An 18456-nucleotide genomic window follows, 5' to 3' on the forward strand; every position below is an offset into this window, starting at 1 on the left:
AGATGTTCTGGAAATTCTAGGGTTGGCAAACATCTCGCTTGGAGATAGGCATGGAGGCTGGATTGCTTTCTTTCTCTTCTCCCTAGGTCCCTGGCTGCCCTCACCCATCACAAGGTCCCAAAGGAACTCCTGCACTCCATGTACTAGCTAGCAAGGGAGTTCGTTTTGTCTCATTCCTCATAGATCAAAACCCTGCTTCCTCATATCTTGGATATTCCACAGCGATCCTTATTTACGGTGCTAGCATCCAGCTTAAGACAGGGATGTGGTAATGATACAAGAAGGTTAAATATTAGTAACTGAAATGAAACCATTATAGTTCTAAAAGTTTGAAGCTAAGACTTGTCTCAAATTCTAACAGGTCCATTTTAACTCTTTTTCCTGTAGTATGTAGAACAAGTAGGCTTTAAGAATGAAGAAAAAGATCAGAATGCAGTTTCTGAGAACCATGCTGATGTGAAGCCCAGGGTTGGAAACACTCGCTACCAGATGACACCTTGGGGCCCGGTAAGACGTACCAGCGGGTGAGGAAAAAGTGGTGTTGGATGAGGAGTGTCAGAAGGAAGTATACCACCCCTTCTATTGCCATAGCAACCAGATTCTTCCCAATCAGGTCCCACTGGAATGGGTTGGAAGAGTACTCCTCACCTGGAGATGGAAGCAAGAGGCCATTAGTGGGAATAAAGTCCGCATTAGGGCTCCCAGGCTCCCCCATGAGGACCTGACTATGACCCAGATACCCAGGCCAGAGCCTAAAGGAGACCCCAAATCAAGTTCCTCTTGGCTTCCCAGGTCAGAGTGTAGGAGGGTAAAATCTTGTCCTTGACCCCCACCTGTGGCTCCCCAGCCACAGAAACAGAGGCACCCTAATCCCCTCCAAGTGGCAGCATTATGCCTGCCCAGCATTTAGGTGACCTCCCAGCCTCTAGGCTGCAGGTCTGACATCAGAACCCTTGTAGCTTTCTCAGCCTGGATGGCTCCATGGCTGTGACCCACAGACCTAGGATGCTACCCACCAAACTGGGCATAGACGTCTGTCACAGCCTGGCTCAGTGCCAGGTCGATGAGGCCTCTGCCCAGGCAGAAGTGGGGAAAGACAATGAGCAACTTCCTCAGCATGGCGTTGAACCTGAGCAGCGTCTGAGAAAGAGAAGGAAGGCTGTTGAGAGCGGAGGCCGGAGCTACCTGTCGCCTTGTGAGCAGGTGGTTCCAGTGCCTTCACAGAGCAAGGCCAGGGCCTCTGGCCTCGGGCAGCACTCAGTGCAGATGTGTGGCCACTCTCTGACCTGTGAAGAACTAGTGAGAAAAGGACAGGCTAAGGAGACACCTGAGGACACGGGCCACCGCCACACCAGGGAGCTGGATTGCTGGGAGGACAGCCAGGGCACGGCACAGCCAGGGCACGGCACAGGCAGGGCACGGCACAGCCCGAGCACGGCACAGGCAGAGCACGGCACAGGCAGAGCACGGCACAGGCAGGGCACGGCACAGCCAGGGCACGGCACAGCCAGGGCATGGCACAGGCAGAGCACGGCACAGGCAGGGCACGGCACAGCCAGGGCATGGCACAGGCAGAGCACGGCACAGGCAGGGCACGGCACAGCCAGGGCACGGCACAGCCAGGGCACGGCACAGCCCGAGCACGGCACAGGCAGAGCATGGCACAGCCAGGGCACAGCACAGGCAGGGCACGGCACAGCCAGGGCACGGCACAGCCAGGGCACGGCACAGGCAGAGCACGGCACAGCCAGAGCACGGCACAGGCAGAGCACGGCACAGCCAGAGCACGGCACAGGCAGAGCACGGCACAGCCAGAGCACGACACAGCCAGAGTTCGGCACAGCCAGAGCACGGCACAGCCAGAGCACGACACAGCCAGAGTTCGGCACAGCCAGAGCACGGCACAGGCAGAGCAAGGCACAGGCAGAGCACGGCACAGCCAGAGCACGGCACAGGCAGAGCACGGCACAGCCAGGGCACGGCACAGCCAGGGCACGGCACAGCCAGGGCACGGCACAGCCAGAGCACGGCACAGCCAGAGCACGGCACAGCCAGAGCACGGCACAGGCAGGGCACGGCACAGCCAGAGCACGGCACAGCCAGAGCACGGCACAGCCAGGGCACGGCACAGGCAGAGCTCGGCACAGCCAGGGCACGGCACAGGCAGAGCACGGCACAGCCAGGGCAGGACAGTAGCCATAAGGAGTGAGGGATAAAGACAGCTCTGTAGCCACCTACTCTCCTCTTTTTTAAGGGTTCTGTCTGGCACCCCCTTTTGGACTGGGAGAAGTCAGGGGTAAAGATAGGGCAAGTGGGCTCCTAGGTTGTAAAACAGAGTCATTCAGCACCAGGGTTTCCTAATCCTGTCCTCAGGATTTCTTTGGGAGCAGGACAGACAGTATATGCTAGTATGTTTGTTGTGCGTGTGTGTGTGTTTGTGTGTATGCGTGCGCGCGTGAGTGCACATGCAATCTAAATCCTCCTGGGGAAACTTTCTAGCTTTAATCTAAAAAGTTAGAATCATGAGTGAATATTTATAGCTTAAAGAAGAGGCGCACAGAACAATGGCTCTCAGAGCGCATAAATCAAGAGGTAAGAGAAGGGAGTAGTGTCGGGGGAGGGGAGGGGAGGGGAGGGGAGGGGAGGCGGCCCTGCTCATCTGTGCACATAAATCTGCATGCACAGTGTTAGCCATGGCTCTGGAGACCGGTGCATCTGCTCTAACATCCTACTAATTAAACCTAGGAGCCAGGAAAGCTCTGCTCACCCGGTTATTCTCAAACAATTCCAGGACGAAGGTGATGGCGCTGCTGTTGATGCCGATGAACAGGTTAGCGCAGGCCAAAGCCACATAGGCTGTGCTGGGGACATCAAACAGGAAGGATGCCGGGTACATCATGGGGATGATTGCCCATCTGTGTGAGAAGACACGGCTCAGAGGGAGAGAGTTCCAAGACCCATCCTGTCAACTAGACCTCTTTATACCGGGTGACATATTTGAACTGGCTGGGGTCCCAGGGAGAGAAAGGAAAGACTCCACTGTTTTTTGTGCCTCGTCTTCAAAAGGAGACGATGATGCTTGCCCTGACCATCTCATGAGTTTTATGAGGAGCAAATGAGGCAGGAGCTATGTGTGAACTTTATGAGCCATAAAGCTCAGAGGCCACCCACGGTAATGCTCTCTACTCCAGGTAAAGCAGAACTGAAGGTCCCAAGAACTCATCTTCACAGCCCATTTCATATTTCACAGTCAAGCTGGCTTCTGAGTCCATTTTCAAGAGAGATGAATGGAGGCCATTGTTCTGGGATGAATGGAGGCCACTGTTCTGGTAAGACTCTCCTCTCTACATAAGAAAGAGCTAAGCATCATCTTTTTTATAGACGAGGAGCCTTAGGTCCAGTTAAATGGATTATCTGTCCACAGTTAAACCTATAGCAAGTGATAGTCCAGGGATACAAAGCTGTGCCCTGTGCTCTGTAATTCGATTGGATTTGCTCTCTGCGTCATCTTCTAGCCTGATATGGGGGTAGTGTTATGGCCTGCAATCTTCTACAGTAGGCAGACAATTCTTGGCAAATGCAGAGAGAGACACCACACTGGGCAGCTTGCCCACAGAGGGAATAGAAATCAGAGCTGGGGAGGAAGTGGAGAGGGACCGAGTCCCAGACTTTGGTCAAGGCCACAGTTGGAAGTGAAGAAGATTCAAACTATCTCTTTCCCCGAATGGACTAGGACTCAGAATTACATGGCCGGAGTCAGCCAGACAGATTTCTGATTAGCTCCACCGAAGCTTCTGGGGCTGGAAACTAGGCTTGCACGTGCTCCCACTACAAGAGGACCCAAGTTCGCTGTCAGAAGATAATATCTCCTCCCCTGGCCCAGGTGGCTTACCCATACAGCATGAGCAGAGCTGCGAGAGCAGGAAGGTTGTCTGGAGACGTGTAGGCTTTCTTTTGAAATCCAATGAAGATGCCCACCACCAGCCCCGCACTCACAGCGTAATTCGTCTTGAAGAGAGGAGACAGTATGTCACTGAAACTCTACGACCTGGGGACCAGGCTCCCCCAGCTCCTGTGGTCGTGGATTGAATCCACTTGTCTAAACAGTTTTTGGTTAATAGATACAGAGTTAAGATACAGGTTAAGCTGTTCATAGTTCACTTGCAATCTCGTTTCTACCCCTGTTCAAAGGCCATCAGTCTGTATCTTTGCAAAGGATGGATATGAACGTCTGTGTGATCCCTTGCTCTCTCACTAACTGGTCATAAAGCCCTGATGGTTATCCTTTCCATACACGTCTCCAGAATTTAGACAAACTTAAAATATAGTCCTTGGCTTCGAGAAACTCACAGATTGGGTGTAACTCTTCTAAACAATGAGGTTTTAAAGACATTAGGTCAGGCTTGGAAAGATAGGCAGTATGGTAAGATTCGGTCTCTACCAGGGTGAAACCTGGGAAGACTGAGGAGGGCACTGGAATGGGTGCCAGAGGCCCTGTTGAGACAGACAAGCATAGGGAATGGCTTAGCAGCCTGGGGCTCCACTTGGCTTGGGCTATATACACACCCATCTCCAAACAATACACCCACAAACTTGTTAGCAGCTTAGGTCTCCTGCCTAAATCAAGTCGCATGCATGCCTGTTTTAAATAATGGAAATAAGTCACCCCTCCTAGCAATCCCTCGATATGCCTCATTTAGATTCCAGACTTCCTGGAACACAGTCCTGGAATTACAGGTAATGGACCTATCCAGCCTAGACTGGGCAGAGGTACAGGTACAATAAGGCAAAACTGTACACCCAAGTAAACTTTTAGGAGAAACTCCCTATTTACTGTCTTCTGCCTATGTACAATTGGGCATGCGCGTTAAGCAAAGATTTACACAATCCTACTCTATCAAAACAGAAACTTCTGTACTCCAAGCAAGCTCACCTCCTTTTGAACCCCCAAAATAACTGGGGCCCTTGATTGCCTCACTTGTTTGGCCTTCTGTCAATCTTGACAGTGTGTCTAATCCATTCTATTGCTTACTTTAAATAAAATGTCTTTGCAGTCTGTGTATGACTGTTATATATATGTGAATGAGTGTTTTACCTGAATGTATGTCTGTGTACTATGTGCATGCAGTTTGCTAACAAACCAGAAGAGGTCATCAGATCCTTTGGAAGTGGAGTCAGCGGTTGTTACATGTGGGTGCTAGGAACTGAACCTAGGACCCCTGCAAGAGCAGCAAGCCCTCTTAACCACTGAGCCCTCTCTCCATCCCCTGCATAGGCTTTTGTTCCATTCTTAAACAGGAGCCAAGAACCTGAGAGCACCCATTCCAGACTCTGACCCATAATACCCTGGGAGAGGAAAATGTCTGTATAGGGGACTGAGCCACATGGAGCATCAGAGCCAGGGTAGAATAAGGAGGACCTACCTCCTCCATGTAGCAGCCTGAGCAGGGAGAGGAAGAGGGTATTCCTACAGAGAGGCAACCAGAGCAGAGATGGAGCACCCACTACAAGTGTATATATATCGCTTGATTAGGTAAATGACTGAGGGTGGTAGAGCCAGTTTCTTACTCGGAGAAGAGAGTCATGAGCTTGGAAAGTCAGAAGACTAGCATGAACTCTTCAGTAGTAGACTTGAGTTAGAGGTGAGCATCACAGAGTGAACAGAGAGCCTGTGGAACACGGTGTAAACCTGTGTATGGATGCAAACGTCTTCTCTGGGTCTATCTACTTAGAAGCCTTGCCATCAATGCTCTCTTGGCGGCAATGAAGAAGTCTGGTGTCCAGACCTTGGTTTATGAAGGCTCCTTCACACTGAAATGAGCCAGGATCCCGTGGGGGGAAATATCTGGTTTCAGGGGTGATACAGGTTGAGCCTGGGGTCTCTTGCAGTCAGGGGTAGTGAGGTACTCCAGGAAGATGGATACAAGTCAATGAGACATAAAAGGCAGCTTGGAGGAGTTCCTACTGACCATGTTGTTGATTGTCTCTATATTAAACTGAATAATAGTAGTATCGGATTATAATCCACTGGTTAATAAGAACCATGACTGCATATAGACATAAATAAATAACAAGTGGAAACAAGTGGAACAAGTGGAAAATTTGCTAACAAACCAGATATTTGCATATCTTCAAAGTGCCTCTTAAGGTTCTCATCAATAATAAAGGGGTAAAGAATAATTCTTCAGGTGGAGACGCTGGGCAAGGCCCTTAAGTGACAAAGTGAACACCCTCAAAACGGGGACAAGCTGAAATGAGATCCAAACTGATAGGATGCAATGAAAGCCCAGCCTCTGCACCCCAACACTGCTGCCAAGGACTCATGACCTCAGTCTGGTCGTGAGGACCTCAGGTCACCCCAAACTGAACAACACCCTGCCAAATAACTGCCCTGTAATCTTCCAATGGTGTGTTAAGGGGTGACTCAGGAACTGTTTCAGGTTGAAGGAGATAAAAAAAAGATAGGATGTCATAGTGCAAGGCATTGGTGTGTCCTTCTTTGTAGAGGTACACACTAGAGATGTATGTGTGTGTGTGTGTGTGTGTGTGTAAGAGAGACAGAGGGGACATATATGTTCACACACACACACACACACACACACACACACACCATGTTTCATCCCCTTCCCCCTGGCTAGCAGCCCAGAGACTTCAGGATGCCTGGAATTTGTGTAAAAGATGTCAACCAGCAGGAGTGTGTCAGAGCTCTGGCAGCGTTCCTCAGAAAGTCTGGAAGCTGAAAGTTCCTTCATGGAAGGACACAGCCAAAGTGGCCAAACATAAAGAGCTCGTTCTCTGTGGTGAGAAATAGAGAACAGCTCTTCTCCACAAGAGCTGCTTCCTCTGAGCAGCCCCTGTACACCTGGGATAGTGCTGGGGTTGGATCCATCACCCAAATCTTCAGAGGACATCAGAGAAATGACGTCATGCCCTGCCACTTCAGCAGAGGCGCTAAGACTGTGTCTTCCAAGCCCTACAGGGGATGAAAATGGTGGAAAAGGACTAAGTCAGGGGCCACAAGACGACACCTCAGGGACAGAGAGATCTAGACAGAATTACGGGAGTTGTGGAGCTGCCAACGAGAAGCATTAGAACAAAGAGTCAATGACTTGCTTCGTTCTTAAAAAGAAAGAAAGACACTTTCAGCTAACTCAAAAGGCTTAAGCTGTGCTTGCCAGGCCATCGGTCCAACACTGCTTCCGCATTTAAAAGAAAAACAAGACACATGAAGGACAGGAGTTCACAGTGTCACAGGTGTGCTGAGTGTATGATATAAACAGTTCATTGTCACTTCAACAATGGCTCCCCAGGCATGCGCTGCCTTCTTGCCACTGACTAATGAGTACTTTAATTCTCGACCACAGAGCTCAGATTGCCAGTGAGCTACAAATCTCTAGAGTGTCAGGAAGCCTGCCAATGCTAACATCTTCTGGTCCTTGAAAGAATGAGCTGTTATCTACTTTGCCAGTGACACCTCTACCTGAGATGTCCATCCCTTCCTTGTGGCCATGCCTTTCTGCAGGCTCCAAGACCTCTCTTTGCAGCCATAAGTATACACATAGGCCAGTCCCAAGTGTAAACTGTATACCTCATCTTTTTTTTTTTTTTTTTTTTTTTGGTTTTCGAGACAGGGTTTCTCTGTGTAGCTTTGCGCCTTTCCTGGAACTCACTTGGTAGCCCAGGCTGGCCTCGAACTCACAGAGATCCGCCTGCCTCTGCCTCCCGAGTGCTGGGATTAAAGGCGTGCGCCACCACCGCCCGGCTTGTATACCTCATCTTTAAAACAGTAAAACAGGGCCCAGAGAAATAGCTCAACTGTGAAGAGGACTCAGGTTGGATTCCCATCACCTATATAGCGGCTATCAACTGACGGTAACTCCAGTTTCAGGGGATCTGATGCTCTCTTCTGAGCACTAAGCATGCATTTGGTGCATGTATCACACAGGCAAACACTCACATACCTAACACACACAAAATAAAAAATACATTAAAAAAAAAAAAAAGATCCTAGACTCATTTTAGCCGGGCAGTTGGTGGCACATGTCTTTAATCCTAGTACTTGGGAGGCAGAGCCAGGCAGATCTCTGTGAATTAGAGGCCAACCTGGTCTACGGAGTGAATTCCAGGACAGCCAGGACTGTTACACAGAGAAACCCTGTCTCAAAAAACAAACAAACAATCAAAAAATAAAAATAAAATAATTTAGAAATTGCTGGGCAGTGGTGGCACACGCCTTTAATCCCAGCACTCGGGAGGCAGAGCCAGGCGGATCTCTGTGAGTTCGAGGCCAGCCTGGGCTACCAAGTGAGCTCCAGGAAAGGCGCAAAGCTACGCAGAGAAACCCTGTCTCAAAAAAACAAAACAAAACAAAACAAAACAAAACAAAACAAAACAAAGTAATTTAGAAATTAAAAAAATAGTAAGATAGAAAGTCAACAGTTTTAATAGTTAGCTTTTTAAGGTAGGCGAGCGCAACTCCTTTCCTGCTAAAATCACAATACCAAGAGAAGTTCATAGATCCTGAGCTGCCCTTGCACCTGGGAGTGAACTTTTATGCAGGCAGATGAGAAAGGAAATAATTCAGTTGCTAGTGAAGTTTTACAGTTTTGTATTGTTGAGTGATAACTACATAGTAAGTTGAGTGAGCTCAAAGGAACCATGTCACCAAGAACTTTATATTCAGCATCATTAGCAAAAGCCACAGGGAGAGGGTCATTCATGCTGGTCTCCATGAGCCGGTACGTTTTATCCTCATGAGAGAAGCCTAATTTTGTCCTTGTTGAGATAAAACAAAGACCCCCTAGGCCAAGTGTGGTGATACACATCTTTAATCCCAGAACTTGGGTGGCAGAAGCAGGTGGATTTCTGTAAGTTTGAGGCCAACCTGGTCTACACATCCAGTTCCAAGCCAGCCAGAGCTACATAGTGAGATCCTGTTTCAAAAACAAGCAAAAAGACTCAACGACCTCATTATTCAAGTTGCCAAGAAAAGATGAGTTGGTGTCACATTATAACTAGACTCAGTTAACAACGGTTCCTTTTGATTCTGTGGCCTGTAATTACATGTACAGCATTCTAATGTCTCTCTGCCCCCACCAACATTGATTACTGTTTGCTGTTGCTCTGATGTTTGTTTGTTTTTTCTTAATTATCCCTAACATGGTAGCTGATCTAATACAGTGGGGATCTGGTCACTTAAAATAATCATTGTGTGAGTTTGTGTGTAAGACATGTATGGGTGCCCATGCCTTAATCACATATGTGGTGAAGGCAGAGAACATTTTTCCAGGGTCATTTCTCTCTTTCTACCTTTACATGGGTTCTGGGGATTGAACTCAGGTCACCAGGCTTGTGTGGCAAGCACCTTTACCTGCTGAGCCCTCTCACTAGCCCCTACCTACTTTGAAGAAGTAAAATAAGGTTCTGGGCAGTGTCCCCAGATTTGGCAAATTAAAATATAGAATGCCCAATTAAATTTGAATTTCTGATAGGCAGCCAATAACTTTTAGTATAAATATGTACCATGCAATAATTGAAGCAGGATATACTAAATATTTATGCTATGAGTTGTTCATTGTTTGTCCTGAGATTCAGAGTTGGTGGTTAGCCTATATTTATCTGGTAACCCTATCACAAGGAAGTTCTAACTTTCTCTTTTGGGAGGTTGAGACAGGACTTAAGGAGGAGATGATGGATGAAGAGTCCTTTTGGTATTACCTGCTCAGACCCATGCTACCGATAGAAAGATCAGCCTTATCTCTGGCATATAGAGATCCTGGGGTGGATCAGAGCCCTCTTGGTGATGGACACAAAGTATCCCTACTCAGTGGCTATTAACTGTGTTCTGTGGTCTTCCTGAGGGTTTGTTCCCAACTGCCTTTTTAAGAAGATGTCAAGGGCTAGCAGTCATGAGACCATCGCCCCTTCAGCCCTCCTGCCCAGACATACAGCAGTCCCACCCTGGGCCCCTGGAGGCGAGGGATGGCCTGGCACTCACAATATCCCAGAGGAAGTTGGTCAGCCAGTAGGTGGCGGGGCTCACACCGCTGATAAACTGCAAATGCTTGGCTTTTGTCACCCTCTCCTGAATCAAGTAAAGGACAAAGCTGGCTGGAACGAAGGACATGGCGAAAATCACGCAGATGGCAAGGACAACATCCACCGAGGTGGTCAACCTGCAGCAGGACCGGAGACCGGGGACGTCAAAAACCCAGGGAAGGCGCAGAGAAAGCTCTGGGCAGCCCTTATCCACCCCCACCCCTCGCTTGAAGCTCATCATCTCACAGAATTGTCTTCATCGAGTGGATATTTTTGTAGGTTGCTTTTTTGATTCATGAGAACATTCTAGACAACCTTTCCTCTTATTTTACTTCTACTTATTTATTATGGTATACATAAATGAACATTTGTAGCAATTCCAAATTTTTAGCTCTGAATTTTTCTAAAGACTTTTGAGTTTCCTTCAGGCACAGACAGACTTCTGTTCTCTGAAATCACATGTCATGGGAAATGGTCACATGTAAACTCAAGGGATGTGAGTTTACATGTGACCATTGATTCTGTGGTCTGTAATTACATGTACAGCATTCTAATGTCTCTCTGCCCCCACCAACACTGATTGCTGTTTGCTGTTGATCTGATGTTTGTTTGTTTTTTCTTAATTATCCCTAACATGGTAGCTGATCTCTGGGGCCACGCAGAAGGCATTTGGCTTGGGAGTAGGTAGACACTGAATCCTGACTGAATGCTAGGAGGTTCTGCTAGCTTCCCTAGAAGTTTGCACTCACAAAATGCTTCTCTTAGCCAGGCAGTGGTGGTACACGCCTTTGATCCCGGCACTTGGGAGGCAGAGGCATGTGGATCTCTATTAATTCGAGGCCAGCCTGGTCTACAGGGCAAGTTCCAGAAGAGCCAGGGCTACACAGAGAAACCCTGTCTTGAAAAACTTAAAAAACAAAACCAGACCTCCTAAGTCCTCCTGTCTATAGGCCTCAAATGGTGCAAACAGAGTCACATACACAAGACCCGTCAATGTCCTTCCTGACTGGGGCTGACATAAGGGCCCAATCTTGAGGAAAGCAAACAGCTCCAAAGCATGGCTATCTGCGGGAAATTCCCAGAATCTACAACTCTCCCAGGGAAATGAAGGAGCCTCCCTGAACCTTCCAGGTCCTGGCAGGTTCTTTGTGTACTGGCAGGGAGGTTAGGGGTGTAATTCGGGAGGAACTTGTTATCGAGGGCCCAAAAGGAACAGTGTAAAGGGTTAGTTTACTTTCCAAATAAACGGAGAGGGCCAAGAACAGCTAAGCAAATTGGTACTGGAAGCATTTGAAGCTGGTGCATTCATATGAGCCCGGTTAAAGTTACCACCCAGCCCTGCACCTCACAACACTAAAAAAAAAAAAAATCCAAAACACAAAAACTTCCCTTTGGTTTCCAGAGAGGGAAGAAGGGAGGAAGGAAGCTGAGAGCCTGGGGTAGTGGCAACTCACACTGTGATCTCCGAGAGCTGCTCCTTGGTCAGGTTCAGGGGCTGGCTGATGACAGTGATTCCATACTCCTCAGGGTCCCTGTCCTTAGGCAGACTGGCCCGTAAGATGGCGTTGTGGGCCACATTCAGGAAGCTGACCAGGGCATGCCAACCCTTGTTGTTAAACCATACCTAGAGGGCAGAGAGGCTTGACTGGATGGGCTGAGCTACCCATCCAACCCAGGCTCCAGAGAGAGGACACTAACAGGCTGTTTAAACAAAAAGCAAAAAGCGACCAGCAACAAAATGACCGTGAGTGGAGGAGGAGGAGGAGGAGGAGGAGGAGGAGGAGGGACTTGGCCAGCATTCCTCCCCTGGTTTCAGCAGGGGGAATGGAATTTAATTAAGCAAGGTAAAAAACAGTCAAATAATGAGCTCACAGGAATTTTTAGCTTCAGGTCAGTTACCTTAATGTTGTCTTTAGTTTCAAGATGTTTGAGGAAATCTAACATTTCTTTAGAGGCCTCTCTGGTGACAGGACCCTAGAACAGAATAACAAAAAAAATGTTTCTTCTTGTATCCCCTCCTTCTGTAGTATGTAGGATAATTTCCATCTCTTAATATTTAAACAAGTCAAAAATCCGACCCCAGACTCCAGTCTGTTTACCTACCCCGCTCACATTCATCATCTGGCCAAGGTCACTTAAGAAACCGACAAGTGCATCCCCAGTGATGGGGATGGCGGGGAGCGTCCCTCCGATGGAAATCCCTCCATATCTGCAAGGCAGCAAGAGAGCCCCCTGTCAATGCCATGACGCTCATGCCCACCAGGGCGACCTCAGCTTCTGTAGGGGGGTGTGAATACGGGGGGAATTGTCCGGGCTATCGAGCAACACTGTCCCACTTTACAAACCTTTATTCTCCAAATAGTTCTATCTCTAGATTTAAAAGCTAATAAACCCACACCCTAGATTCCACATATGGGATAAAGTAAATATTTGTCTTTCTAAATCTGGCTAATTTTGATCTCTGGTTTCATGCCTTTTTCTGAGAAGGATGACTTCATTCTTCTTGATGGCGCATATAAACCCGCACATCACATTTCCTCTGATGGGCCTCTAGGTGGATGCCCTAGCTCGGCTGTTGTAAACAATGCTGCAGTAAACGTAGATGTGCACCATCTCTGTGCTGTGTTAACTTGCACTCCTTTGGAAACATGTCAGGAGTGGTACAGACCGAGCATAGCTCGACTTTCAGTTTTTGGAGGAACCTCAGTACTGATTTCCATAGTGGCTGAGGGTTCATGCCCACATACAGTGCAGAGGGTTCCTTTCCTTCTGTATCCTCAACGGCACTTGCTGTCATCTATCTCCCTTGTGACAGTCATTCTGATGGGGAGGGATGGAATTTCAGTGTACTTTTGATTTGTGTTTCCCTGGTAGCTAAAGATGTTGAGCATCCTTCATGTATTTACTGGCCACTTGTATTTCTTTTAGGAAAGATCTGTTGACTTTGTTTATTCACTTATTAGTTTATTTGTTCTTTTGGTATTTAACTTTATGAGTTCTTTATGTATTGTGGATATTAGTCCCTGGTTGAATGAATAGCTGATAAAGATTTTCTTCCACTCTGGAGGCTCCCTCTTTCCTTTGGTGACTGCTGTCCTTGTTTACTGAAGCCTTCACTCTGCTCTTACTTCCTGAGCGGGCAGCAGCCCTGCACCTGTGCTTATATCTTGAAGTAGTTTCCCTTTAGTAGGTACAAAGTTTCAGGACTTCCCTTAAGATCTCTGATCCGTTTTGAATCAATGTTGTACAGAGTAAGAAGGGGGAATCTAGTTTCAGCTGTCTACATGTGGATGACTAGTTACTCCAGCACCACGTATTACAGAGAGGAGCTTTTTGTCAAGGACCAGATGGCTGCAACTGTGAGGGTTTATGTGTGAGTCCTCTATTTGACTCCATTGGCCTATGTGTCTATATTTTAATTTCTTTTATTTTTGAGATTATACTATAATGACACTATTTTCTTCTTCCCTTTCCTCCCTCCAAAACCTCCCATATGTCCTCCTTTTTCTCAAATCCATGGCCTCTTTTTTCATTAATCATTACACGCATTTGTGTATATGTATATACATATCTTTGAACCAGTATATAGACTCTGAAGTCTGAAGTCAGATGCTATGATATCTTCAGGTTTGCGTGTTTTGAACCAAACATACACCAAAATACATACAGAAGTACAAAAGATGCTGAGTAGCTTAGACAATCTCCAGGATGCCCTAAGAACAGGGTGGATGCTGGAGCTGGGTCAGTTCCCATGAAATTTAAATGGAACAAGCCAGGGAACATCTACACTTACAATCTAAGATTCTAATCATTATAAAAATAGTGTCTTTCCAGGCATGGTGGAACATGTCTTTAATCCCAGCACTTGAGAGGCAGAGGCAGGGGGATCTCTGTGAGTTCAAGACCAGCCTAGTCTAAAGAGTAAGTTCCAGGACAATACTCAGTAACTTACCACCTGCATTTCCTAAATGCTAAACTAATAAAGGAAACAGGTGCCTTAAATAAACTACCTCTAATAAGGCTTGTCTCAGGTAAAAATTAAGCAGAGTACTAAGGCCAGATCTACCTGAGATAAATGTCACATGTCTCCATCTGGGCAGGCCAGATCTACCTTAAATAAATGTCAACCCCAAAAATAAAATAATAATGATTCTTTTTTTCTCTAAGCTTTTTCTATGTCACCAGCATCTTGTCAGACAAAAGGTTCCTAGCCATACCATGAAGGATGGACAGATGCAGAACAAGGGGATGACAGAACTTCATTCCAGGACCCCCACCATCATCCCAGGACTTCACAAGCTACCCTCCCCATTTCCCCCAAGAGCCAACCAATGCCCACTATTCAGCCGGAAGCAGTCTTTGAGAGAAACGATGCCCCACCCCCACTCATGCGCCATTTTTTCTTTTTTTTTTAAAAAAAACAAGAGTCCGGGATGATAGAGATTTACAATACGCCCCCCATGTCCGTTGGACTCAGTGTTTGGCATCTGCTTCACTTGAGAGGCAGGACTTCCTATGACACTGTGTTTTGGAAGCTTCTCAGGTCATCACTGTAAGACTGACCCTGAGGAAAGAGTGCCACCTACTGAATTGAATTTCCTAGGTTCCCTCCAAGGGCTGATCGCCCAGGCTCAGCCAGCCCTGCCCTAACTCGTTTAATGCTAAAAAAAATAGTGAGACTGCTGCATAGTACGTGAAATCATACTATCTTTTCCCCCAGCAGCAACCAATTTAATGATCTAGCAGTCACATCTATAATTTATTTCAATCGCCCCCCAAATAGTTTCTTACCTTTGTTCATTGACCCAGAATTTGCTCTTTAAGCTGGAAGTCAAAATAAAAGCATGTAATAAATACCATAAGGATAGCAATCGTGTTAGCTTTTCTTTCCAGTTGTTGGGAGGTTCTTACATTTCCTGACATCTAAGCAATGTAGTGTGGCAGCTGGCCTGCCTCAAGACCCAGGTGAATCTATACACAAAGGACTACCATGTTCCAACCCCGGCTCTCCCAATGGCCTCCTGCACACTGGACTGTCTGCCTAGCCCTTTAGACCGGCCTCATGCTGGACCAGTGAACCCAGTCTAGACCTAGAAAACATGGCAACAATCAGTGCCAGTGTGGAGTGAAGCTTGAAGCTCTCTTTCTTTTATAGAATATAAGAGATTCTAATAACCATCTGCATCCTTGGGATGAGTTCTGACTTACGGCTCCCCATTCAGTTAAGGCACTGACTTGTGGGCATTTGGGGGTAAGATAACATGATGAGGAAGTTCTAGTCCCTAGAGTTCCAGCTGGCCCCGAAATGTCATTATCATCAACCATACAGTAAAAATCAAAAAGTCCATAATGCAAATTGGCTATTGAGCCAGGTTTAGAGCGCTTTGTGTATTGAATTAATGAGCAAGCTCACCCTCTGCTTTTGGTTTTGGATCGGACGGTGCTCTTTTTCTCACGGCTAGCTTGACCCTGCCCTCCCAGCTGCTGTCTCCCTGTCTGCAGTGAATTCCAGCCCTTTAGGTCCATGTGTTACTCACTCGGGCTCTGCTATGGAAGGCAACTGTCAGGACTGTTAAAACTAGACAGGATGCTTCGTTCGAAAGCCATAGAGCCCATGGAGACTGGGTCACACCTCCTTCAGGATCTTTCTGGTCGGAGGCTTTTGTCAAGCCGACCGGGGACTGCCTGCCGCAGGCCTTCCATCCCAAGCCGGGCTTGATAAGGACGCCACAGAGCTGAGAGCTCTAGATATTCCAGTGTCTGTGGATGTGTTCAAGGGTGGCGGTGGCAGGCAATAATGAGTGTGACGACAGTTGTCCCCAGCCGGTGCCTGACCTGGGCTGTACCCAGATGCTGTCCCCTGCCTTCCCCTTCAGTCTCCTTTTGTTTCTCTTTCATTCTCCGTCTCCTTCTACTCCTTAACCCCCCCCATTTTCTCCCCACCCCCTACAACCTGGCCTCTCCTCTCTTCCTTAACTCCGTAAGAGGTAAGGCTTCGTTACTGAACACATTTTCATGACACGTGCATCAGTGCCTGGGGTAAACTTTGACTGCTTTTCTTAGACATGGACCAAGCAAAAGAAAATGAACCCCCAGTTGTCCCCGGGGTTCATATACCCCAGTTACTTCTGCTAGATGTGGCCCTCACATTCTGCGGCCGCCCTCACGGGTTCACAGCAGGAAAGTGACTTTCTGCCGTGGTTGATACCGTCACCAGGCAGCCGGGATTCCAAGGGTGACAGGGTCGCCTACCTGCTGCGGATGAGCGCAGGGTACGTCTTTACCAAGTAGTCGGAGATGTTCCTGTTCGTGAGGTCTTGCAGGACTTCAGTGCTGCGCTGTGTCCTCTGGGGCGAAGAGACACCGTCAAGATTTGGGGACTGAGACATTAGAGTCTGCGAAACTGCTGTTCCTCTCCAAAGTTTATTACGGTCTCAGACGCTGGGAAACTTCACCACGACCCTGACATCTTTTCGGTTCCTACATCAGTGATGTGGAGCCATTGCTGATTCCTCCCTCCTCTTTCTCACGCCATCCAGTGACAGAGAGCTTAACTGCAAAGTCCGTCTCCAGCATACCTGTCTCCCCAGTCTGATCTGGTCACCCCAGTTTAAGCCACCACCTAGTCCTTGCCTACACCAGTCCTTGCCTACACCTCTTCAGAAACCTCCGTACTGTTTCCATGACTCCGCCTTGGGCCTCCACATTCTGCTCTCCACCCACTGTCAGATTGAGTTTTAAAGACAGAAAGCGTCCGTCTGTCCGTCACCTCATGTACCCTCACAGTGCTCATCTCACATGAAACACGCCTTTGCCTGAATCTATCTGCTCACTTCCTCTACCCTGTCCCGTGCACGCTGTCATCTCTGTGAAAGCGGAGGCCTTCTCTGACTTTTTGGCTTTCACGTCCCCAGTACCCAGATATCGGGCAATATATTTGGAATGCAAATGAAATCATTTGAATAGCACTGTATATTTTACAAATCACTTTCAAAACATATCTAGGAGTGGAAGGTAAACAAGACATTTGGAGGAATTCCAAAGTGCTCGATTTTGGCCACCAGGTGGCAGTATCACCCAATGTTGAGTTTCTTGGATTAGTCAATGTCATAGGTCAGTCAGGAACCTTGGGCAAAAGTGTTCACTCTGTCTAGATTGCCACGCAGAATTGGCTGACAGGATTCAAGGTGGCATTAAACCACCATCAAAATGCATTTGTTTTCCAGATCCTTCCCTTTCCCCATTTGATCTCTCCTTTAGTTCACCTTCTCTGCAGGTGAAGTAGCAGCCCCTGAATGCCGTGTGACTGGGACTGTGGCAAATGCTCTGTGTATGCGATCCCACCCCTGTTGCTCTCACAAGAGAGAGCTTTACCGAGAAAGAGAGGTTAAGAGAAGTTGGCTAGCTTGCGTGTGGTTGGCCTAAGATCACCTGCGTCTGACTCTCCCGCTGTCTATTACCTGTTCCTCAACTGACCACAGTACCTAACCAGACAACCCTGGTAGGAGGCAGCGACAATCCTGGTGTGTGGGGCAGGTTGTGACAAACGTTTTCTAAAACTTTTGTCAACTACAACATTCCTACATTTTATCTCTGTGTAGAGATGATGTCAGAGATGGGGCGCATCCATATCAAGACCCACCACTATTGAAGGAATGTTAGAGCCGGAAGGGATGCTACAGATCACAGCATCTGCTGCCATGACTACAGGATACTGCTACCCTACTTTCCATTTGCCACCTCTGAACCAGGGCCCTCCTTCTGCTCTTATTTCTGGATGAATGGGAAGGTGCTAAGTGAGGGGGAGTGAATGTAAATGCATGTACTTGTGTGTGTGTGAGGGGGTGGTTACATAGGTGTGTGACATTCAGTTCTGCTCCCAAGGAGATATGAGTGTAAATGAGGAGACTCAGGGGTAAAATACAGCTGCAGACCAGCTGTGACTCTTCTAAGACATTGAACTTCACTCTAAGGACCAAGGACCAATGCTACACTGAAGTGTCTAAGTTAGACAGGCAGCCTATCATTCATTTAGGAAATAAACTCCTGTGTAGCAAGGCTTGACTTTTTTTTCTCCCAGCCCAAATCCTAGGCAGTCAGGGATACCTGCAATGTAGCAGTTTAGAAGTCACCCAAGGAGAGAATATATTGCTTGAGAAACATAAAGGCATATGCCTTAGAATTAAAAAAAAAAAAAAAGAAAGAAAGAAAAGAAAAGAAAAAAGAAAAAGATTGGCACAGGACCAGTTATGAGCCAGCAGCCGTGATAGATGTGATAGTCATCCCATTGTAATAGCAATAGTTGTCCCATTATGTCTTCTTCCTGGTGCTCTTGTGATGACTTTTCCCATGGGCACGGGCTGTGCACACTTAAAGTGGCAGTCACTGGTCTCTCCCGATGCTGGGTCCCGTCCAGCG

The 18456-nt window shown here is 47.5% G+C and overlaps 1 protein-coding gene and 1 pseudogene across 1 annotated transcript in view; one reads left to right on the forward strand and one right to left on the reverse strand.

Moving 5' to 3' along the window:
- Nucleotides 1-18456, reverse strand: part of LOC114700446 (retinal-specific phospholipid-transporting ATPase ABCA4) — a 140725-nt gene that overhangs the window by 20390 nt on the left and 101879 nt on the right. Inside the window, exons 31-40 of the mRNA XM_028880067.2 lie at nt 16291-16385; nt 14830-14862; nt 12142-12247; nt 11938-12012; nt 11493-11662; nt 9998-10175; nt 3893-4008; nt 2768-2915; nt 1017-1140; nt 519-648 (exon numbers count right to left, since the gene is read on the reverse strand). Of these exons, the coding sequence (XP_028735900.1) occupies nt 519-648; nt 1017-1140; nt 2768-2915; nt 3893-4008; nt 9998-10175; nt 11493-11662; nt 11938-12012; nt 12142-12247; nt 14830-14862; nt 16291-16385 (1175 nt within the window). The remainder of the gene's footprint in view (nt 1-518; nt 649-1016; nt 1141-2767; nt 2916-3892; nt 4009-9997; nt 10176-11492; nt 11663-11937; nt 12013-12141; nt 12248-14829; nt 14863-16290; nt 16386-18456) is intronic.
- Nucleotides 6608-7092, forward strand: LOC114700448 (annotated as a pseudogene).

This window comes from Peromyscus leucopus, chromosome 6 (assembly GCF_004664715.2).
Source record: "Peromyscus leucopus breed LL Stock chromosome 6, UCI_PerLeu_2.1, whole genome shotgun sequence".
Taxonomy (NCBI): Eukaryota; Metazoa; Chordata; class Mammalia; order Rodentia; family Cricetidae; genus Peromyscus; species Peromyscus leucopus.